At 38.6% G+C, this 25051-nt stretch overlaps 1 protein-coding gene across 1 annotated transcript in view; it reads right to left on the reverse strand.

Annotated features, from left to right (window-relative positions):
• Positions 1-25051, reverse strand: part of UNC13B (unc-13 homolog B) — a 227314-nt gene that overhangs the window by 99346 nt on the left and 102917 nt on the right. Inside the window, exon 8 of the mRNA XM_055301919.1 lies at positions 2198-2432. Coding sequence (XP_055157894.1) covers positions 2198-2432 — 235 coding nt within the window. The remainder of the gene's footprint in view (positions 1-2197; positions 2433-25051) is intronic.

A 25051-nucleotide genomic window follows, 5' to 3' on the forward strand; every position in this document is an offset into this window, starting at 1 on the left:
ATCCTGCAGTATCCTCAAAAACTCAAACCAAACTAGCTTCAGCCTAGAAGTTTTTATACTTCAACTTAAATCAATACATAGCCATTGCTGTAGTGAATGAAGCTATTTATTTTTATACTTTTAATTTAATGGAAGATACTAAGAATGTGTTTGTTCCCTTAGGATTTTAAAAAACTAACTTAAGGATTTAGACCATCTCCAAGAACTTGGCATCTACAGTAAGAGAGAAGTTTAAAAATCAATGTTAGTGACAAATCAACTTCAAAAATTTTTAATGGATAAATATTTTCAAGAATTTTAGTTAAAAATGTCTATGATAAAAGGTTACTTAAAAGTCATGTAATTTTTGAAATGCCTGGGTGAATCAGTTGGTTAAGTGTCTGTCTTTGGCTCCGGTCATGATCCTAGGATCCTAGGATTGAGCCCTGCATTGCGCTCTCTGCTCTGTGGGGAGTCTGCTTCTCCTTACCCCTCAGCCCCTACCCAGCTTGTGCTCTCTCTTTTGAATGAATGAATCATCATGTAATTTTCTTCTCTGCTGGAGATAAAAAAATATTTACTCTTTAATCTCATTTCATATACTGATACACTAAAATCAAATTTATAGGGGATCAATTAAAAAAATTTTTAGGAAAAAATTTACAATGTAAAGTGTATCACTAATGCTCCTCTAAGTATTATTATAGTGGTAGCCCAGGAAATAATCAAAATAATAATAGGGTAATAATTAGGTAAAATGAAGTACTCCAGAACAGTATGTAGTCATTTAGGTTGATGTGCCATTATTATTGCTGGCTTACACATCTAATACTTGCAAAGGAGGGAGGGAAAAGGAAGCTAAAAGTAGTGGGGGTTTTGCTGTTACGTTTTTTTCCCCTAAAGTAGGACAATATAAACAACTAAAATCAAAAACATAAAATATACAAACATTAAGGGGTGTCTGGGTGGCTCAGTTGGTCAAGAGTCTGCCTTCAGCTCAGGTCATGATCTCCAGGTCTTGGGACAGAGCCCCACATCAGGGGAGTCCCTTCTCTCTCTCCTCTCCACTTGTGCTTTCTCTCACTATCTCTGTCGCGATCTGTCTCTCTCAAATAAATAAGATCTTTCTAAAAATATGCAAATATTCAGTTAATAAACCAGCAAGGAGTAGAGACTAACTATTGTAAGATTCCTGGCATGTTTCTTCTTAGAATCAGATCATAAACAGTAAAAACTCTGTGATGGTTGATATAGGAAAAAAATTCACTGAAAATATTCTCAGAGATAATAGTAAACTGAGAGGAATTTTAGACAAAAAGTATGAGCTAAACTGGAATGGTTTTTAAAATATTAACCTCCAACCAATACTTGATTCAAGCTAGGATCATCAATGGATGCTAAAATCAATGGGGAAAATGTTGGGGAAACTGAATAATGATACAATAAAAATAAATAATCAATGTGATAGAATATTAACCCAGCTGAATCAAGGCAACATGAATATGGATGTTGATTATAATATTTTTCCAAATTTTGAATTATTTTTTAAACGGGGAAAGTCGGATGAGTATATATTTGTTTCTATACTCATAAACATATGACAGTAGTCTATAGAAGGGTACATAGGAAACAAACAATGGTGGTGTGAGAACTAGGAGATAGGAAAGAGACCAAGGAGGACATGTACAGGTGGGAGATTCTTCACTATATGTTATATTGCACCTTAACATTTTTTAAACCATGTTAATGTTTTCTATATTTAAAAATTTTCTAAAGTTCCAGCAAAAGTATTGAATCTGCTTTGAAGATATCATCTGAAGTTCCCAGGGAAATATTTAGGTAGGAAAGGTTATCCAAACATTTAACACCTGTGATTTTCTTTTTTTAAATCTTGGTAAAGAGTGTTTCAGAATTGCTGGGCTGGGCAGAGGCGTGTGCTGTTTTTTGTTTTTTTTTTTTCCAGTTATCTATCCTAAGTGAGCATGCTCTCACCCACTGAGAATCACTGATCACAAAGAGAAATATTAATGACAGAAATATCTAAATGTGAATGTATAGCAGAGAAAAAAAAAACTGAGATTCTAGACAAAATGGCTGTAGCTTGGACTATTATACTGCTATACTTCCACTACCACCTCAGATTAAAGCATCTATATTCTTAGTTGCATCTTGGAAACTACATTCTAATAAGAGAAAGTGCTTTGTTTTCAATACCCACCTAAGGGCCCGCCGCTCTGGATAATCAAGATCGTAACTTTGCATGGAGTCATTGCAAGAATCCCGGGAATTGCCCTGAAGTAGCAGCTGCTGTGGCAATCGCATGGGCACGGGAAACTGGTGCAGAGAAGCGTTGGGCTGGGAAGTTGTATGATAAGGAGGTGGGATGCTATTGCTGGTCTCACTGCGATAGTCACTATCCCGGTCATCAACGGCACTATCAGGATCTTCAAAAGCTGTGGAATAAGCACAGTCAATCAAGACATCCTAGCTTTACTTAGTTTTTTAGAATTTTTTTCTGCTTCTAACTCAAGTAGCCACAAGCCTGGACCTTGAGAACAAGAGCAAGCTGAGCTGAATGTGAGCCAAGTGACCTCAAATCCATATGGAAACCTGTTTCAGTTAATACCCACAAGTTTCTTTCCTTATTTAATAAGACAAGAAACTTGCTTTCATTTTAGTGTTGATTCCTAGAGGAGTTCTAAACTGTATTTTCCCAATGCAGAATTTCCTGGAATTTTTATTCTCTAGCTCTCATAACTCTAATGAACAATCTGCTTTTAATTGTCATAGATTCTGGGATCCCTGGGTGGCGCAGCGGTTTGGCGCCTGCCTTTGGCCCAGGGCGTGATCCTGGAGACCCGGGATCGAATCCCACATCGGGCTCCCGGTGCATGGAGCCTGCTTCTCCCTCTGCCTATGTCTCTGCCTCCCTCTCTCTCTCTCTCTATCATAAATAAATTTTAAAAATTTAAAAAAAAATAAATGTCATAGATTCTAATCCTCTATTATTATCAAAATGGGCAGAAGAGAAATTTTCATTTAGAATTGGCTTGCTGAAAGACACGAAGAGAAATCTCACAGAGGAAGACATAGACATGGCCAACATGCACATGAGAAAATGCTCTGCATCAAATGCCATCAGGGAAATACAAATCAAAACCACAATGAGATACCACCTCACACCAGTGAGAATGGGGAACATTAACAAGGCAGGAAACAACAAATGTTGGAGAGGATGCGGAGAAAAGGGAACCCTCTTACACTGTTGGTGGGAATGTGAACTGGTGCAGCCACTCTGGAAAACTGTGTGGAGGTTCCTCAAAGAATTAAAAATAGACCTGCCCTACGACCCAGCAATTGCACTGTTAGGGATTTACCCCAAAGATTCAGATGCAATGAAACGCCGGGACACCTGCACCCCAATGTTTCTAGCAGCCATGTCCACAATAGCCAAACTGTGGAAGGAGCCTCGGTGTCCATCGAAAGATGAATGGATAAAGAAGATGTGGTTTATGTATACAATGGAATATTACTCAGCCATTAGAAACGACAAATACCCACCATTTGCTTCAACGTGGATGGAACTGGAGGGTATTATGGTGAGTGAAGTAAGTCAATCGGAGAAGGACAAACAGTGTATGTTCTCATTCATTTGGGGAATATGAATAATAGGGAAGGGGAATATAAGGGAAGGGAGAAGAAATGTGTGGGAGATATCAGAAAGGGACACAGAACATAAAGACTTCTAACTCTGGGAAATGAACTAGGGGTGGTGGAAGGGGAGGAGGGCGGGGGGTGGGGGTGAATGGGTGACGGGCACGGAGGGGGACACTTGACGGGATGAGCACTGGGTGTTACTCTGTATGTTGGTAAATTGAACACCAATAAAAATTAATTTATAAAATAAAAAAAAAAAGAAAGAAAGAATGGAGAATGAATCAATATTGAAAATGACCGTAATTGAGAGTTTTCCAGATTTTGTGAAAAACACAAGTCTCTAGTTTATAAATATAGTAAGTTTGAAGAAAAAAAAAAAAAAGAATTGGCTTGCTGTTTTTAGACTTTAAAAATACATGGCTAGGGACGCCTGTTTGGCTCAGCGGTGGAGTGTCTGCCTTTGGCCCAGGGCATAATCCTGGAGTCCCAGAATCGAGTTCCACACCAGGCTCCCTAGATGGAGCCCACTTCTCTCTCTGCCTGTGTCTCTGCCTCTCTTCCTCTGTCTCTCATGAATAAATAAATAAAATTAAAAATACACATGGCTGAACCCAATAAGCAAGTCCAACATCAGAAGGTGGCCAGAGAATCAGGAAGTTCAAAGCCAAGGCTCTGAAGAACCAAAAGCTCTAGATACAAATAAGAACAGTGGCTGCCTTTATTTAAAGTACTATGACAAATTTTATTTGTATTTTTTAAGGTAAGCTCTATAACCATTGTGGGGCTAGAACTCATGACCCCAAGATCAAGAGTCACATGCTCCACCAACTGAACCCATCAGGCACCCCAGAACAGTAGCATCTTCCTGTCTTGCTGCAACAACAGATTTTTCTAACAATTCCTATCAAGTACCTACACCCAGAGTCTCAGAATTTCCATCCAAAGTCTGAGTTGAAGGATAAGAGGAAAATATAAGCAATAGCAATGGGATCTTGTTGACAATGCAGCCAGATCTATCTAACAACAGTGACTATAATTTCAAAGAATTATTTCTGCTTTTCAGACCAGCACCTGCCTGGTTGGTTTTAGTCTTGCTTGATGATAGCTAAAATGACCACAGTTACAAATCCTGCCCCAAACAAAAATAAAAATATTTAACACTGTACTTAGAAAGGGAGCTCAACCTTACAGTCTTTAAAGTTTATTTTATAGAGAAGCCATTTCTGACACCAACTCCATATGTGTATAATTAACAAGGTCCCAGATGTCCTGTCTTGCCAATTTCCTATTTGGCTCAGTGAGGAAAAGGAACATTCATTATACCAAAATGGAGATACTTTTAGCAGATGATGAACTCCTCATATTAGTAATTTTTTAAAAAAAATCTTGGTAAATTTTGTAGGCAGTGAGAGCCTTCTGAAGACCATAAGATTAGGCTTTCATAATTGCTCGTGTAGGAGATAAGAACCGGCATCCATGTAGTGGAAATGGAAAAGAGCTGATGAAAAAAAAATCTAGACAAATGATAAAATGTGGGGACAAACGGAAGGTAACAGGAAAATGACATCTTGGCTTGCAAATCAGACTACTTGGTAGATAATAATTCCACTAAAAGAGATGAGGGGGCACAAACATGTTGGTTTTTATAAGCAAGGGAGAATATGTGAATACTGGATTCCAGACAACATTTGTGAGTATAGCTGGGAGTACAGGTAGATCTCATGTGCTTTTCCCTTTTGAGTTTAAGGCAACAATGTGAACATAAGAAGGAGAGTAATCAGAACCTCAGGAGAAAAGTCAGTATGAGAAAGAGGCTAACCTTCAAGTGGTCAGGAAAGGTACTTGTCAAACAATAGGGGATGCAAGGCATTCTGCTCAGAAAATATTCTGGTCACATATTAGGGAAAAAAAAAAGACTTCAGGGGCATTGGTTTCAGATCTTGATGTATTTGTTGTTCTGAACACTAGAAAGAAAGGATCAAGGGACAAAAACCAGTATGTCTTTCAGACTTAATTCTTTCTGAACCCACAGAAGGAGTCAGTGTGAAGAAGTCAGATGGATTTTTCATGCATACAGATGAGAGAGCTGGGGCAACAAAGGAGACAAAACTGAAAGTCTTTTTAAATTCCAGCAGAAGTATCAACACATAACCCAGAGAACCAAAGAGGGAGCAATGATAGGCAATCCCACTGATTATGAGGCCAGTCAGAGTTAGGAGCATCCATGATCCAGAGCCATAAACTATGATGGATGGACCCTTAGTTTTTCGCTGCATCTAACCTGTTACTCCTAAATAATGCTCTGCTTTTTTAAATTTTATTTTGCTAAGGTAAGGGGATAATACTCCAAAACTTTCCTAAAAGCTGACAACATTTTTATACTAAAGAAATAAAGGGCAAATATTAAGAAATAAAGAGTTCAAGGAAAGAAGAGGTTAAGAGTAGAAGAGAATATGAAAAGTAGAAGAGGGGACAGGAAAAAAGGAAATACAAAAAAGTGAGGTGAGACAAAGAGAAACAAAAAAAAAGTAGATGAGGGCAAAGACCAGATTTTTCTCCCCTGACATCATCCCTGAACTCCCTAGAAAGTAACCCTCTTGGCACAACCAAGGCTGATTAGAAACTAACAAGGGAAATTAAGAAAGAACCTTGAATGAAAAAATTGTGCTTTTACAGCAGCAGAAATAATCCCTTACTGGCTCTACTCTACTCCATCACACCACTACAGTTAAAAGAGAAAAATCCTGGCTTCACTGAAAAAGAGAATCTGAGTGCAGGTTTGGTTACTCAATCTAAGAAGGACTTGTGAGCTTGCTTGAAGGCGAAAATTAAAAAGCCCTTGGAAAATTAAAAGGCTGGGAAAATTAACTCATTCAAGTATTTATTGGGTGCCTATAAGTACAAGGCTAAACACAGAAGATTCAGAGTACAGAGTTGGTCTGAAAGGAGAGAGAAATGGATACAAATACAAGAAAGTAACTATCATGAGAACAGTATAAATCAAGTGCTATGTGAATTGAAGGCAAGGTCACTTCCAATTACGGTAAGCAGGGAAAGCTTTATGGCAGAGACAACTTTAAAAGACTGGTAGGTTTTCAACCGGTGAAGTTCAGAGGGGGAGGGGAAATACCTTCTAGAATCTAGATAAAAACAATGGCATGAGTAAAGACCCAACAAGGTCTTTTTTTTTTTTTTTTTTAAGAAACATTTTGTAGCTCATCTGGCAGGTGCATAAAAGGATATGGAAGGGAATGCTAGAAAATAAACCTGGGGAGAGTAATCTAATCCGGGGCAAAAACGGGCCCCAAGTATAGTACAGTCACTCAAACAATACTGAATGAAATACTGAATAATGAAGCTTTCTGGTATGTCCTGTTCCTGGATTGAATCCCTGTCTTTAAATCCAGAGTACAGGTAGAACTTCATCAGCCTGAGAAAAAAAGGCAAGAGAATTCAAACCATTCTTTTCTATGGCTTAGTTATTTTTTTCCTACTTGAAATCCTTAAGTTATCTCAGCTCTCTTAGGCTGCCTTTCAGCAGGTTTCTAGTGGAAACACTCAGGATGCAAATCACAGAAAGTACACATTCATAAGAAATTCCAGTGACAGAACAAAATTTGGCTCCTCTTAGCATCTCCTGGATACCTAAGAACTGGGACTCAACCAAATTCCCTGTAAGATGGGTAACACAGCCAGTAATGTCAGCCTAAGGTTGTGTATCTTGCTGGAAAGAACTGACTGCCCACTCAAAGCTGTAGAATGAAGCTGGCCTCCTGCCTACCTGGGGCTTCAAGGAAAGTCAAACCATGTCCTCAGTCTCTTGTTCACAAAAATAAACTTCCAGAAGGAAACTTCTTCTAGTCACCCCATTCCTCATCCAAGAGACCAAAGGAGAGGGTTCCCTACACTAGGTGCTGATGGTATCACTTATCCCTGGGAAGGAAAAAAATCAAGAGATACTGCCAAGATAATAATTGGGACTTGGGTTGAAATCTCTCTCTCTCTCTCTCTCTCTCTCACACACACACACACACACACACACACACACACACACACACACACACACACACTGTCTTCAAAAAACCCAGCCTAAAAGGATATAACATTCCTTGCAGGTAACGGTCTTTGAGTTTTAAGTAGGGGAGGAGAAAGGAGTGGGATTATATATGCTTGTATCATGAATATCTAGCTTCATAGTTCAGAGGGAGTGTGTTAAAGGGTAAAATCAAGAAAATTATAAGGAATTCAATTTCTTACGTACTCTGCTGCTCTCCCCAGCCCAAATAGGTCCAGTGACCTAAGAAAACCGCAAATGGTAGCAAAAAAGAAGAGTGACAGAGACAATTTTAGTAATAATTCAAAGACTGTTTCCCCATCCCACCAATGATTATACACCTTACCATGCTTGAACCTACCCTACTTGTATTCCATTAATTTTACATAACATATAGAGAGCCTTCTGCAAGGCTCCATCTAGCATGAGCCTTCTACCAAGCATGAGACAAACCTACAAAGTACTCTTGTTCTTTTTTTTTTTTCAAAGTACTCTTGTTCTAATTTACTATATAGAGAATAACAAAAAAAACTGCTTTTACACTCTTTAAAAAAGTTTTCTTTAAGTTACCTCTACACCCAATGTGGGGCCCAAACTGTGGACCCTGAAATCAAGAGTCACACACTCCTCTGGCTGAGCCAGCCAGGCATCCCTGCTTTTACACTATTAAAACTCCTTCTAGCCTAGGACTCAGAACATTATCATTTAGGAGCTGATATACTATTCCCTGTTCAAAATGACAAAAATTAGATCTGTCTTTAAGAAATCCTTCCTGTATCTTTGGTCACCAAACCAAAGAATGAGAATCTCAGACTTGACACAGTGGAAAAGAGAGTGATTCCCTTGTCTAGGAGCAATGATATCTAATTTTGATGCTCTCTACTGAAAATTAAAAGGCCAAAGAATAGCTTTAACATCTAATCTCCCAATATGTAATAAAACACTGTAGCATTCTGCTCAGAATCACTTTTTTCTAACTGCCTATACAATTTAATAAAATCCAATAAATACAGAAGCTTTCAATGACAAGAGAAAATTGAACACTTTCTACTCATTTTTCAAAATAAAAAATTCAGTATTAATTACATTTAAATCCTATTCCATACCCAAAACTGAATTTGAGGCAACTAATGTCACACACACACACACACACACACATACACACGCACACTAAAAATAGGCCTTTATCCCAAGAAACCAGGAGTAATTTAGCTTCATAATTAAGAACAAGAGTACTCAAGCCAAACTTAAGTTCTTCTAGCTCTGTCACTACTAGCCATATGGTCTTGAAAAAATTACAGATATTTCTTCAATTGTAATATGAGAATATTATGAGTCTCAGCTACCAAAGGATTTTAAGAGAAAATGCACGTAAAGTACTTAGTACAGGTCCCTGGAACAGGGCAAGCAATTGGTATTTTTGTTTTGTTTTGTTTTTTTCATGTTGCCATGTTTTTGCTTGCCTTACAGGTTCTTTAAAAATAGGTAACAGGAAGATCCACACACTAATATCTGTTGAGGGATTGTCTATGTCTGGGTTAGAAAGTCCTCAGAGCTTTGAGGGTGCAGTTCCCTTCAAAATTTGCAGTTAAGACTCAAAATTCTGGAAGCACTGAATAATGCCAACATAGGCTGGTTTCATTACCTGAGCCAACTCCCAAACCTGGGGATATAGGACTACTAATCGGTCATAGTCCATTTAATGTAACTGTACACTAAGAGTTTTCTTCCTATACTTACCTTCCTCCTACTACCTCCATCTCTTCCTATCCCTCAGAAAAGATATGTTGACTTACTGTGCCATTTCTTAAATTTTAATAATTTATCTAACTTCCCAGCCATAGAAAAAGAAGGAGTTAAAGAGAAAATTCTCCCAGGCTACAACATAGTTGCCATAACAACTCTGGGAGAGTAATTACTTTGCTTCCTTAAAAAGAAAGAAAAAAGAAAAAAGAAAGAAAGGGAAAGAACCGAACTTCAGAACATGCCTAGCAACCTAGATTGCTCCGGGCAAGTGACAATGCTGCTTCTCACTGAAACTCTGGACCCAAAGAAGCCTCTCATTGCAAGACATTGCCTCATCTTTGAATGCATCACAGTATTGCACAGCAGTTCCTTATACATAGTAGATGCTCAATAAGTATCTTATAGGACTAAATCAAATGATTTGATTCCACTCCCTAGATCCAATCCCAAGCCATGAAAATAACATGCTCTCTGACCAACAAGTTCCCTATTGTCACTTCAGTGTGGTACCCATTATAAGAGAAAGAACATCAGTTTAATTAAGCAAGTTTCCTTCCTCACTCTAAAAACACACTAAAACATCTCACTAGCCAGAAGGATGATTACTGAGGATAGTTAGATTTTGCTAGGTGTTAAGTACCAATAAAGGGGATGAAGGATGATGTTTCAGGAAATGTAAATCATACACACAAAAGCACATTCAGTGAACTTGCAAATAGTTCTAGCATATCTGAATAGGACACTGAAGGGTATGAAAGAACTTAATCAAAGGAGGTCCTAAGTAATGGTTAGAAATTTAGTAATGTTAGGAATTTGATGTTATCTGGAGGTTAATGCAGAGCCATCACAGCTTTTTTTTTTTTAATTCCAGGATAGTTAATATACAGTGTTATATTGGTTTCAGGTTTATAATAAAGTGATTCAATAATACTACACATTACCCAATGCTCATCATGACATCAAGTACACTCTTAATCCCTTTCGCCTACTTCACCCATCCTCCACCCACCACCCCTCTGGTAACATCTGTTTATTCTCTATAGTTAAGGGTTTGTTTTCTGGATTATCTCTTTATTTTTTCTTTGTTAGTTTGTTTCTTAAATTCCACAAATGAATTGGTATAAAGCATGGGAGAGATGAATCAGATTTGTCATTTTAGAGGATCATAGTACAGTGTGGCCACAAGTTTGTAGGATAGGTGGACTGGAGACTGGTGCCAGAGAGACTGATAAGGAAGCTACTGTACTCACCTAATGATGGATTGAACTAGGAAAGTGGTAGAGGGAGTAGAATAGATACATTTGTGAGATAAAATCAATAGGATTTAATAAGTAACTCAATGTGGGAGCTGAGGAGAATAAAGCTGAGGAGAATAAAGGAGAATAAACAATTTTAGCTTGAGCTATTGGGTGGATATGACACCACTCATCAAGAAGAGAAATACAAGAGGGGCAGGTTGAAAAAAGTGATGAATTCAGTGTAAGATTACTGGCTGTGAGTTATCTATGAGGTATTTCAAATGAGTATATCTGGGAAGACAGCTGGATATATGGTTGTAGACCTAAGGAAAGATATGTGGAGTTGTAAGTTTTCAGAATACAAGCTGCCATGAAGACAGACTTTTCTGCTTTGTACCCTGCTGTATCCCTACTGCCTAAACAGTGCTTGGCACAAAACAGAACTCAACAAATATTTGTAAATTAATGGATAAAAATTAAAATGTAAATATAAAAAAAAACAATGAGGCAGGGGTACCTAGGTGACTCAGTTGGTTAAGCAGCCAACTCTTGATTTCAGCTCAGGTCATGTTCTCAGGGTCCTGGGATTGAGCCTTGCATCAGGATCCACATTCAGCAGGGAGTCTTCTTGGGATTCTCTCTCTCCTTCTACATCTGCCCCTCTGCCTCTTTTCTCTCTCCAAAATAAATAAGTCTTTCTAAAAAAATTTTTTTAAATGAGGCAGAATGCAGGATAAAGAAAAAGACTGTACAAAGGGGATCAGGGGAATCTACAGAGTAGCCATATTTAAAAAGCAGACACATTTTTTTAAAAAAGCAAAGAAAGAAAGAAAAGAATAAATGAATGAACTGACAAGACAAAGTGTTGGTGAGGCTGTGGACACACTGGAATTCTCACACATGGTGGGCAAGAATGCAAAGTGGAAGGCCACTTTGGAAAATAATCTGAGCATCTTATTAAGTTAAATATATACCATAAAACCCAGCATTCCCTCTCATATGTATTTACCCAAGGGGGGGAAAAACATGTTACATAAAATCCTATACATGAATGTTCACAGTTGCTTAATTCATAATAAACTGTAAACAAAGATGTCCACCGGCTGAACAGATAAACAAACCATGGTATATCCATATAATAGAGTGGTATTCAGGAATAAAAAGTAATGAATGGACACACACAGATGAATCTTGGATGCAATATGATTAGTGTAACAAGCCAGACTCAAAAAGCTAAATATAATATGATTCTACTTATAAGACTTTCTGGAAAAGGCAATACTATAGGGGCCTAAAACAAATTACAGTTTTCATGGGCAGGAGTGGAAAAGGCTGACTACAAAAGGGTTTAGAAAATTTTTAGAGTTGACAGAACTGCTTTATATCTTAACTATGGTTGTAGTTACAAAACTCTGTTGTCAAAACTCATAGAACTGTATACTAAAGGGGAGAATCTTATTCTGTATAAATTATATCTTAATAAATCTGACTTAAAAAAAAAAAAAAAAAGGAAGAGTCTATGAAGGAGGCTGGGAAAAAGCCAGAGACGAAGAAAACCATAGTGATGTGGTCTCTGAATCAGAAAAAAAACCAACGTTTCAAGGAAGCAGTGGTTAATAAATGTCAAGTGTTATGGGATAGTCAAAAGTGAAAATGGTGTACTGGATTTAGAAATAAAAAGGTTACTAAAAACATTAATAGCAATTGTAATGAATGAAAGCTGGAGTATAGACTACTTAGAAACAAATGGAAACACATACAATAGAATAAGGAGAAAGAGATTCCACAATTCACACAGTAAAACACTGAATGTGAGCAAGATGGTAGACGCTGCTTATCAAAGGATGCCAAAAAGAAGCAAGCAGAGAACAGACAATGGCCAAACGTGTTACACACAAAACTCAGTACCTTAAGAGCTTCTTACAAAACCAGCAACATACTCAAATTGGGTATTCACACATATCAAATATGTGTCAAACTGACAATTTTAATGACCATGCTAATGTTTCCCACCTCCCTAGAGCCTCAAACCTCTTTAGTTCACATATTAACAAGTCAATAACCAATTACTCTGCAGCTCAGTGGCATCCGATGCTTAGAGTCAGGCAGTCTAGAAAACTAGAGCCTCCAACTGGCAATGACAGTGTATTTACAATGTTGTGAGTTCTGTGCAGATTAGCTTTGCTAAGTGTACCTCAAGCCCAAAACTCCAACACTTAAAACTCCCAAAACTTCAAAACCAGAAGCCACAAAACCATTCCAAAAGTCCTCTCTACTTTATCTCCCATGTCCAATCCATCAACAAGCTTAATAGTTAATTCTACTCGTCTCCTTCTTCAGTTGAAGACAAAAAAGAAAAAAAAACATACAAAACAAAACATCTCCTTCCTCATAGGTTTCGCAGTCCTTATCAAGAACTTGTTACCTCATGCCTGAATTATTGCAGATCCTGCAGATTTTGGCAGGATTTATGACCTTCTAATCTCTGTCCCATTCAATCTACTCAGCACATTAGTTGCACTAATCTCAGGAACTAATTTTCCTAAATCCAGCTTCTAATCACATTATTACATTAAAAATTTTTTCTTTATTTAAATTCAATTAATTAACATACAATATATTATTGGTTTCAGAAGTAGAGGTCTGTGATTCATCAGTCTTTTTTTTTTCTTTTTTAAAGATTTTATTCATTCATGAGAGACTCAGAGAGGCAGAGACATAGACAAAGGGAGAAGCAGGCTCCTCACAGGGAGCCTGACACAGGACTCGCTCCACGGACCTGGGATCACACCCTGAGCCGAAGGCAGATGCTCAACCACTAAACCACCCAGGTGTCTCCATCAGTCTTATATAACACCCAGTGCATCATTACATCATTACATCACATGCCCTCCTTAATGTCCATCACCCTATTACCCCCGTCCCCCCATCTCCCTCCCTTCCAGAGACCCTCAGTTTGTTTCCTATGATTGAAAGTCTCTTTTTTTTTTTGATTGAAAGTCTCTTGAGTTTGTCCCCCCTCTCTGATTTCATCTTGTTTTATTTTTTCCTCTCTTTCCCTATGATCCTGTTTTGTATCTTAAATTTCACCTAAGAGTGAGATCATATAATTAGCTTTCTCTGACTTATTTCACTTAGCATAATATCCTCTAGTTCCATCTATGTTGTCGCAAATGGCAATATTTCATTTTTGTTTATTGCTGAGTAGCATTTCTTTATCCATTCATCTGTTTTATTTAATTTTTTTTATTTAAATTCAGTTTGCCAACCCATAGTATAACATCCAGTGCTCATCCCATCAAGTGATGTCCATTCATCTGTCAATGGACATTTGGACTCTTGTCATAGTTTGGCTATTGTGGACATTGCTGCTATAAACAGTGGGGTGCAGGTACGCTTTCAGATCACTACAGTTGTATCTTTGGGGTAAATACCCAGTAGTGCAATGGCTGGGTCCATCATTACTCTTCTGATAATTTATAACCTCTATGCATAAAAGAGTAGATTTATCTTCCCGGTTTTCAAAGTCCTCTATAATCTGATACCAAATAAATATCAAATCACACTGCCAACCATTCCCCCAAAACAAAGTTATTATTGGCAAACAGGTATTGTCACAGTTTCTATGCCTGCCACACTTGGGAGATAGAGGAACGAGCCTGATTTCCCCTATTTGAAGCTGGAATGTCCTTCATTTCCATTCCTTGTTGGTATAATGGAAATGGTTTTGAGTTTTGGAACCAGATAAACCTAGGTTCAAAGTCATCACTTACTAGCTGTGTGATCCTAGGCTAGTTAACTTCTCTGCCCTTGTATTCATCATCCATAAAAAATGAAGAGTAATACCACTTACCTCTCAGATTTGCATAAATCTTGAAAATCATGTATGTAGTATTTAAATCCGTGTGCTAGACAAATGATAATTACTCAGTAAATGTTCCTTATTCTCCCTTATTTGGCTGGTTACCCATTCTGAAGTTCCTGTTAAGCATTTTTCCATAAACAATGCTCAATGACTCTAGTAAACGTCTCTTAACAAAACAAAAATTATCTGCCCATTTCTTAAAAACTTTTTTTTATAAATTAATTTTTATTGGTGTTCAATTTACCCACATACAGAATAACACCCAGTGCTCATCCCGTCAAGTGTACCCCTCAGTGCCCGTCACCCATCCCCCCCCCCGCCCTCCTCCCCCTCCACCACCCCTAGTTCATTTCCCAGAGTTAGAAGTCTTTATGTTCTGTCTCCCTTTCGGATATTTCTCACACATTTCTTCTCCCTTCCCTTATATTCCCTTTCACTATTATTCATATTCCCCAAATGAATGAGGACATACACTGTTTGTCCTTCTCCGGTTACTGTGGCCAAGTTCAAAAAGTCGCTATTTTTTTTTTTAAATTTTTTTTAATTGTTATTTATTTATGATAGAGAGAGACAGAGAGAGGCAGAGACATAGGCAGAGGGAGAAGCAGGCTCCATGCACCAGGAGCCTGATGTGGGATTCGATCCCGGGTCTCCAGGATCGCGCCCTGGGCCAAAGGCAGGCGCTAAACCACTGCGCCACCCAGGGATCCCTGTGGCCAAGTTCAAAAAGGGTGTTGCCTGAGTTCTCCTCTGGGATTTTGATGGAATCTTGTCTCACATTTAGATCTTTCATCTATTTTGAGTTTATCTTTGTGTATGGTGCAAGAGAGTGGTCCAGTTTCATTCTTCTGCATGTGGATGTCCAATTTTCCCAGCACCATTTATTGAAGAGACTGTCTTTCTTCCAGTGGATCGTCTTTCCTCCTTTATCGTATATTAGTTGAGCATAAAGTTCAGGGTCCACTTCTGGGTTCTCTGTTCTGTTCCATTGATCTATATGTCTGTTTTTGTGCCAGTACCACACTGTCTTGATGAACACAGCTTTGTAGTACAACCTGAAATCTGGCATTGTGATGCCCCCAGATATGGTTTTCTTTTTTTAAAATTCCCCTGGCTGTTTGGGGTCTTTTCTGATTCCACACAAATCTTAAAATAATTTGTTCTAAGTCTCTGAAGAAAGTCCATGGTATTTTGATAGGGATTGCATTATACATGTAAATTGCCCTGGGTAACATTGACATTTTCACAATATTAATTCTGCCAATCCATGAGCATGGAATATTTTTCCATCTCTTTGTGTCTTCCTCAATTTCTTTCAGAAGTGTTCTATAGTTTTTAGGGTATATTTTGAGAACCATTTGAATGGTAAATGGTTCTCCACCCTTTTATTTTCAGGTTGTAGGTGTCCTTCTGTCTAAAATGAGTCTCTCGTAGACAGCAAATAGATGGGTCCTGCTTTTTTATCCAGTCTGAAACCCTGTGCCTTTTGATGGGGTCATTAAGCCCGTTCACGTTCAGAGTTACTATTGACAGATATGAGTTTAGTGTCATCATGATATCTATTTAGTCCTTGTTTTTGTGGATTGTTCCACTGAACTTCTTCTTAAAGGGGAATTTTAAGAGTCCCCCTTAAAATTTCTTGCAGAGCTGGTTTGGAGGTCACATATTCTTTCAGTTCCTGACTGTCTTGGAAGCTCTTTATCTCTCCTTCCATTTTGAATGAGAGCCTTGCTGGATAAAGTATTCTTGGTTGCATGTTCTTCTCATTTAGGACCCTGAATATGTCCTGCCAGCCCTTTCTGGCCTGCCAGGTCTCTGTGGAGAGGTCTGCTGTTACCCTAATATTCCTCCCCATGAAAGTCAGGGACTTCTTGTCTCTTGCTGCTTTAAGGATCTTCTCTTTATCTTTGGAATTTGCAAGCTTCACTATTAAATGTCGAGGTGTTGAACGGTTTTTATTGATTTTAGGGGGGGATCTCTCTATTTCCTGGATCTGAATGCCTGTTTCCCTTCCCAGATTGGGAAAGTTTTCAGCTAGGATTTGTTCAAATACATATTCTGGCCCTCTGTCCCTTTCGGCGCCCTCGGGAACCCCAATTAAACGTAGGTTTTTCTTCCTTAGGCTGTCACTTATTTCCCTTAATCTGTCTTCATGGTCCCTTAATTGTTTGTCTCTTTTTTCCTCAGTTTCCCTCTTTGCCGTTAACTTGTCTTCTATGTCACTCACTCGTTCTTCCACCTCGTTGACCCTCGTCGTTAGGACTTCTAGTTTGGATTGCATCTCATTCAATTGATTTTTAATTTCTGCCTGATTGGATCTAAATTCTGCAGTCATGAAGTCTCGTGAGGCCTTAATGCTTTTTTCTAGAGCCACCAGTAGCTGTAGAATAGTGCTTCTGAATTGGCTTTCTGACATTGAAGTGTAATCCAGATTCTGTAACTCTGTGTGAGAGAGGGCTGTTTCTGATTCTTTCTTTTGAGGTGAGGTTTTCCTTCTAATCCAGATTCTGTAACTCTGTGTGAGAGAGGGCTGTTTCTGATTCTTTCTTTTGAGGTGAGGTTTTCCTTCTAGTCATTTTGCTCAGTGCAGAGTGGCCAAAAACAAGTTGTCTTGGAACACGGGGGAGTATCACTGGTCCGTCCAGCTGGTCTTCTGGGGGAGGGGCCTGCTGTGCTGATTTTCAGGTGTTAGCACTTGGGGGAGCTGCTCTGCCCCTGCCTGCTGCAGGGCTCAGCGGGGGTTGTTTACCCCGTGGGGCCCCAGGAGGAACAGCCGCAGTTGCTATGGCAACTCTGGAAGCCTGGATTTAGCCTCCGCAGGAACTACGGGGCTGGGGCTTTCGGTTCTCCGTCTGCAGGGCCTGGAGGCTCCGGGGCGGGGCCGCTGATCTGCTCAGCTCGGGGCAGGAGCGTCCTTGCCGTCCTGGGCCCTCCCGGCCTCTGCCTGTCCCGGGGGAGGCCGGATCTGCAGCCCCCTCCCTGGAGCCGCTCCCGAGCCCCACCGAGCTGCTCCGGTCCTGCCGTGCGCGCTGCAGCCCTTAGGGAGCTCGGAGCACTCCCCTGCGCGCGCAGGTGTCTGTTAGTGTCCCCGGGAGCTTGAGGGCATCCCCGCTCTCCTGGGTCCTGCTCCACCTCCCTGCGAGCCCCTTTCCGCCCACCCGGGAAGGTTGGTGCAGCTCCTGCTCCTCCGGGACGGGGCTCTCCTGTTCTGGGGACACTCGCCCCGGCCTCAGCCCGGCTCCTCGCGGGGCCCCTCCCCCTCGGAGGCCTTTTGTTTCTTTATTTCTTTTTCCCCGTCTTCCTACCTTGATAGAAGCGCGGACTCTTCTCACTGTAGCATTCCAGCTGGTCTCTCTTTACATCTCAGGCCGAATTCGTAAATTTTCAGGATGGTTTGAAGGTTATCTAGGTAATTTGGTGGGGACAGGTGATTTGGGGACCCTGCTCTTCCGCCATCTTGCCCCTCCCCCTCTCCCATTTCTTAAAAACTTAAACACACATCTACCCATATGATCCAGCCATTCCACTTCCAGGTATCTAACCAAGAGAAATGAAAACATAAGATCATGAAAATGTTCATATTATTCATAATAACTAGAAACAATCCAAGAGCCTATTAACAGGTGAATTGATAAATTACAAAAGGCATGAGAAAACATTTAGAGGTAAAAAAAAAACACAGAGGTAATGGAAATGTTCTACATCTTGACAGTGGTGGTAGTTTCACTGGTATATACATCTATCAAAACTAATGCACCTGGACACTTCACATGGGTGTTTTTTTGTGTGTATATATCTGAATAAAGTTGATTTTTAAAAAACACCCACTTTAGAACTTATTTTATTGCTTGCCTTTATCCAATCCATCCATTCCTAGCCTTGGTTGTAAGTTTTTTGAGTGTAAGATTTAAGTTTTATACTTCTTTTATATTCCTCCTAATGCCTGGCACAGAAATCCTATACTAAAGGAGATAATAACTGAATAAAAGCAGGTTCCTCTTAATCTTACAAAGCAGGGTCTTTAAATTTTAATAAAAATTACTTGACTGGATGCCTGGCTGGCTCAGGCAGTGGAGTGTGCAACTCTTGATCTTGGCGTTGTAGGTTTGAGCCCCACGTTCAGTGTAGGAATTACTTGAAAATAACATTAAAAAAAAAAAGAAGAAGAAGAAGAAGAAGTGGTGCCTGGGTAGCAGCTCAGTCAGTTGAGTGTTTGATTCAATTTTAGGCCAGGTTATGGATCTAAGGGTCATGAATCGAGCTCTGTCTCAGCTCCATGGAGCCTACTTGAAATTCTCTCTCTCTCTTCTTCTGCTCCTCCCCACTCATGTAATACTCTCTCTTCCTAAAACAAAAATAATAAAAATAAAAATAAAAACACACTTTTTAAAAAAATTGAGACTCGTTTATAAAATACAGATACCTAGACCCTAAACCCAGAGATTCTAATTCAAAATGCCTGAAATGGCTTAAGAATCTGTATTTGTTGTTGCTATTGGAATCTGCCTTTTCAGTAAGAGGCTGAAGACTCTCCTGCCAATGATTTTGAATTACAATTTGAAGAATACAGCTATAGAATTTCCTAGATGAAAAACGCTTCTCAGTTAAAAGCATAGTGGTGATCTGCACTGATGGAAGAAGAGGAGCCAGATGCATTATCCCACTGACTAGTTCAATGTGAGCATACATGTAAAGTGAAAAAATTCTAGCAGGTCTAGGACCCAATTAAAAATGAATCCTCTTAAAATTTTGAGTGGGAAATGTCAGTGAGGGTGACAGAACATGAGAGACTCCTAACTCTGGGAAACAAACAAAGGGGTGGTGGAAGGGGAGGTGGGCAGGCGGACAGGGTGACTGGGTGATGGGCACTAAGGGGGGCACTTGACAGGATGAGCACTGGGTGTTATGCTATATGTTGGCAAATTGAACGCCAATAAAAAAATATACAAAAAAAAAAATGAATCCTCTTCCATAAGAAGGCAAAGCTTCCTCACTTATCCCTGTTGACTAGGCTGTAACAACATACCCAAAGGCTTCTTGTTCTGCTTATTTCATCTTGCTTCTAGTGGAAAATACAAGGAATCAGAAATAGCCACATTAAAAAATAAGGTCTATAATTACCAAACAAAATACCCCTAGGCAACTATCGTATCATCAATTAATAATCCAGTACTGGTCAAATTTTCCAAGACAATGGAATGATAGGGTATCTGAGCCTCAAACTGCAAGTGAACAGCCATCTATCTAAGCAATGACAGGACTCACCTATCAATTACTAAATTGTAGTAATTACCAGGTAGCTCACAAAGGACAATAAAGTTAACCATTAGAAATTATTTCCTGCTCCTTTTCAAGACAGATTAGATAAGTACCATAGAACTCTTCTTTCCATTGAAAATGGTAAACACAAAAACAAAACCTAAAAACCTATAATTAAGAAAAGTACTTCAAACCTAACATAAGGAAGAAAAAAAAAAAAACAAACTATTGACCAACCTTCTTTGTGAACATATGTATTAAAATACAAGCAAATTTAACCTAACATCATAGTAAAAGAATAAGTTACCATATCAAGTAGGACATGTTACAGGAAAACAAAGATGATTTATTAATAGAAATTGATTAATGAATTCATCAAATTAAAAGTCAAAGGAAAATACCCATGAACAATGGGTAAGTCTTACTGAGCCATTTTGAAATGTTCAACATCCATTCCTTATTTTTAATATAGAAGCTCTACTGAAGTATAAGATGCAGAGTACACAAATCCTAAGTGTATTAGTCAATGAATGAATACAGTGAACACACTCATGTAAACAGAACACATGAAGAAACAGAACAGACCAACACCCAGAAGACCTCTTCCTACTCCCTTTGCAGTCATCAACTAGCCTTTTTGTTTTTTTTAAAGTAGGTTCCCCCCAAAAAAGAAAAAGTAAGTTCCATGCAAAGCATGGAGCCCAATGCAGGGCTTGAACTTATAATTGCTAGAATGAGAACTGAGCTGAGATCAAAAGTTGGACGCTTAACCCACTGAGCCATCCAGGTGCCCTGCAACTAGCCTCTGAACCAGCTATTTCCTCTGCACATCACGCTTTCCCCAGGAGCCACAGCCCTAATTCCCTCATCTTCAAGTTTTACTCAAAAGTCTTCTTCTCACTGTGGTTTAAACACTAACCATCTTATTTATAATTACAACTCAATTTCGGTTCTAGCATTCCCAATTGTCTTTCAGTGTCTACTCCTTTATTGGTCCCCTCTCTAAATTCCTATATAATTTCCTTATTCATTATATTTACGGTTTCTGCCCATCCAGGATCTTGGGGTCTTTTGCTTCCTGATATATCCCAAGTACCTAGAACAGAATCAAGAATGTACCAAAAAATATTTGTAAGGTGCCTGGCTGGCTCAGTCAGAAGAGCACTCAATCTTGATCTTGGGATCCTGAGTTTGAGCCCCACAGTAGGTACAGAAATTATTAAAAATAAACTTTAAAAACAATGTTTGTAGAAGGAAAGGATTAAGAGATAGAGGGGAAAAGGGAGGAGGCGAAAGGGGCAATGTGGCTAGATGTGAGAAAGAGTATCAGCAGTAGAAATAAAAATAGATACAATCTTTCTAGAATATAATTTGAGGGATGCCTGGGTGGCTCAGCGGTTGAACATCTGCCTTCAGCTCAGGGCATGATCCTGGGGTTCCAGGATTGAGTACCACATTGGGCTCCGTGCATAGAGCCTGCTTCTCCCTCTGCCTATGTCTCTGCCTCTCTATCTCTCACGAATAAATAAAATCTTTATATATATATATATATATGGATAGATATATAGATATATAGATATAGATATTATACAATATCTAACAAAACTTAGAATGTGTATATTCCTTAACTCAGTAATTCTACTTAACAGAACTGCACTAATTCAACTAATATTATTGAGCAAAGGTACTGAGAATACTTTTCCTTACTTCTAAAATTTATGGCTTAGAGAAGAAAAATATTAATTGAATAATCATACATACCAAGTACTATGAAGGAAAGGTACATAAAAATACTTAAAGGAATATATAATAAGGAAGGGGAGATCCATTTATACATTTACCAAAAACATATTTGCACAAAGTTGCTCATTATAGCACTGTTTTAGTAGCAAAAATTTGGGGAAAATCCAAATAGCTGCCAATAGGGGAGTTTTAAATTACATATTTCGAATGGAATATATCAAATTTGAATTTCATCAGTCTTCAGGTGCAACTACCAATTTATAAAAAAAACTTTAAAAGACAGAAGAGTAAATTTCACTATGGGAATATATGGAGTGAAATTCACAATATGGGAAACTATAAAGTCAAAGACATGTAGTTAAATGGCCTCATTGCCTCAATAAAAAACTGTAAGGAAAAATTAAGAGATGGAGGAGGAACCCACATATTTAAAAAAAGAATGATAAGCTATATCAAAAAGATAAAACAGGCAAAAATAAATTCTATTTTTTTAAAATATTTATTTATTTATTCATGAGACACAGAGAAAGAGAGGCAGAGATATAGGCAGAGGGAGAAGCAGGCTCCTCGCAGGATCCTAGGACATGCCCCGAGCCGGAGGCAGACGCTCAACCACTGAGCCACCCAGGTGTCCCAATAAATTCTAATGTTTAGTGAGGCACACTTGAGTGATAAAACAAAGCAAGGAAGTCATTGTCATAAAGGTTGATAGGGCAGTTACTTTTAGAGAGAAGGAGATTGGAATTGAGATTGGGAAGGGGCATATGAACAGCTTTCTGGGGCGCCTGACAAAGGTTATTTTTTGCCTATCTTATATGAATTCATTAAACTAAATGTTTGTTTTATGAACTTGTGTATCTGTGTTACATTCTACCACAGATTTTTTTTAATGTATAAAAAAAAACTGGGTATATCACTATAATTACCACCATCTGATTATTTCATTCCCCTGAAGTCTTCAAATGCTTCTCACAGTCTTTGAGATAAAATATAAATAGCTTGCTACTTTCAAACATGCATGAAGACTCTATGCCTTATCTATAACAACGCCCCACTTATCTCCCCTGCCCTCAAGCCATCCAGAATTTTCAACATGTTTGTAAATCATGCTTTTTCATGTTAGTGTCCTAGTATCATGAACTCTTGTCTCCTTTATTTGACTGACTCCTACTCATCTTTCAAAACTCAATTTATGCCAGAGGCTTTGGAGGAAGGAAGGATGAATAGGTAGAGTACAGGGAAATTTTAGGGAAGAGAAACTATTTTATATCATATTAGTGGGTGAAGACATTTGCCAAGACCCACAGAACACAATACAAAGAGTGAACTATAACGTGACCTATGGACTTTTGTTGACTTTTAAATTCTTTTCAATTTAAATATCATTTTCTCTGGGAAGCCTTTCCTAACCATCAAGAAATGGGATTAAGTTTTCTTACTCTACTATTCACTTAATCACATGATAGTTAAATTGTTTTTCCTCTCTGACCTAAGCTCACTAAGGTCAAAGACTTTCATCTCTACACCCTCAAGTGCCTCGCATGGTTCTTGGCATGAGGAAGAGGTATCCAATAATTACTTGTAAATAAATAATTCTAACAATTGCTGATTTCAACAGTATTTCTGTTAATCATATTTTACTAATCAAATCTATTTCTTACCACTCTGAACCAATGAAACCAATAATAAGAAACCATAAGATGACCATGTTTTTATGGGAATAAAAGACTGTTGGATTTATACAACAAATACTGTGCCCAGGTTAGGCACTTAAGTACTGTAATCAAATGAAACTTTAAGATTTCATTTTTTATTTTTAAAGTAATCTCTACACCAAATGTGGGGCTCAAACTCACAATTCCAAGATCAATAGTTGCACCGAATGAGCCAGCCAGGCACCTCTCAAACTTAATACATTTATCTGACATTTTTAACATGCATAATTTTGTGTAGTAATTGAACAGAAATGATAATAAGTTGATGTAATAGCTACAATTAGCCACCTCAAATTCTTCCTGGAAAAAGATAGGATAGAAATAAATGAGTCAGAAGACTACAATTAACATTATTTTCAGCCAAACCATATTGTTAAAATTTCTCTCTTTTCTTTGTTAGTTTGCCAACACCTATAATCATCATCAATATCAACTGCATATATAGATACCACATGTACAGGATAAAACTCATTACCCACTCTTACTGACAGAAGTCTCAGACTCACTGCACTGCCCTATTACTAAAATAAGACTCCCTATACACTCTGTGGAGTCTATATCCAGTATATTTTCCTGACTCTGAGAGTCCTAGCCCTGGAATAAAGGTTGCAAAACTATGAACTGACTATCCTACTACCCAGGGTGAATGTTCCAGCCAGTTATTGGCCAGGACTGAGGGAGTGGAGTGGGCTATCTTCTGAATCCTCCCTTAATACTTTTCTTTTATCCTATGATGAATATCTTTCTTTTATTTTAAGATTTTATTTACTTATTCATTAGAGACACAGAGAGAGAGAGAGGCAGAGACACAAGTAGAGGGAGAAGCAGGCTCCTCACAGGAAGCCTGATGCAGGACTCGATCCTGGACCCTGGGGTCACGCCCTGAGCCAAAGACAGATGCTCAACCAGGTATCCCTGAATATCTTTCTTTTATATCAATAGATTCCAATTAGCTTTTTCAAAAGTCATCTCTAAACTCAGGTCTTCTGGAAAGCCTTCCTAAACAAACTACATGCCATTTGCTTCTTCTTAACCATTTGCTTCTTCTTCCTCAGCCACCTCAACACTTCCCTCTCTACTTCCAAGGTATTACTATTGAAAATAAGTTGAAAGGAATTGTCCAGAATTAAAATATAAGCAGAAAAACAGGTTGATAAACCAGAGAAGGGGAATCCCTGGGTGGCTCAGTGGTTTAGCACCTGCCTTCGGCCTAGGGCATGATCCTGGAGTCCCGGGATCGAGTCCCATGTCAGGTTCCCTGCATGGAGCCTGCTTCTCCCTCTGCCTGTGTCTTTGCCTCTCGCTCTCTGTGTCTCTTATGAATAAATAAATAAAATCTTTAAGGAAAAAAAAAAGAGAAGGAAGTCTGAACAGCACACCAACAAAGAGTAAGGCCTACTTATCAAGAGTCAAAACAGAAAGAAAATAAAAGAACCAGGATGGCAGATAGGGAAAGACATGTTAAGCAGGGAGGAGATTCTGAGTGAATCACGGAACAAGAACTATCACTTATGGCTGTTTTCATTAAGCTTTCCACAATATGATTTGTAGGAAGGCTGGCTATACCTCAAAGCCAAGAGAAGAGAAAACAGTCTCATGCTTTGCTAGTAAGGGCAAAAACAGCATAGCCTTTATAGAAGATAGTTTTGTAAAATCTTCCAAAATGTTAAATGCATTGTTAAATGTACAATGCTATGACCCAGTAATTCCACTACTGGCCATCATTCATATGTGCACATGTAAGAAATTATACATGTAAAATACATCAACTTGAGCAATGTAATAGCCAATACTG

The sequence above is a fragment of the Nyctereutes procyonoides genome, unplaced genomic scaffold (assembly GCF_905146905.1).
Source record: "Nyctereutes procyonoides isolate TBG_1078 unplaced genomic scaffold, NYPRO_anot_genome, whole genome shotgun sequence".
Lineage (NCBI taxonomy): Eukaryota > Metazoa > Chordata > Mammalia > Carnivora > Canidae > Nyctereutes > Nyctereutes procyonoides.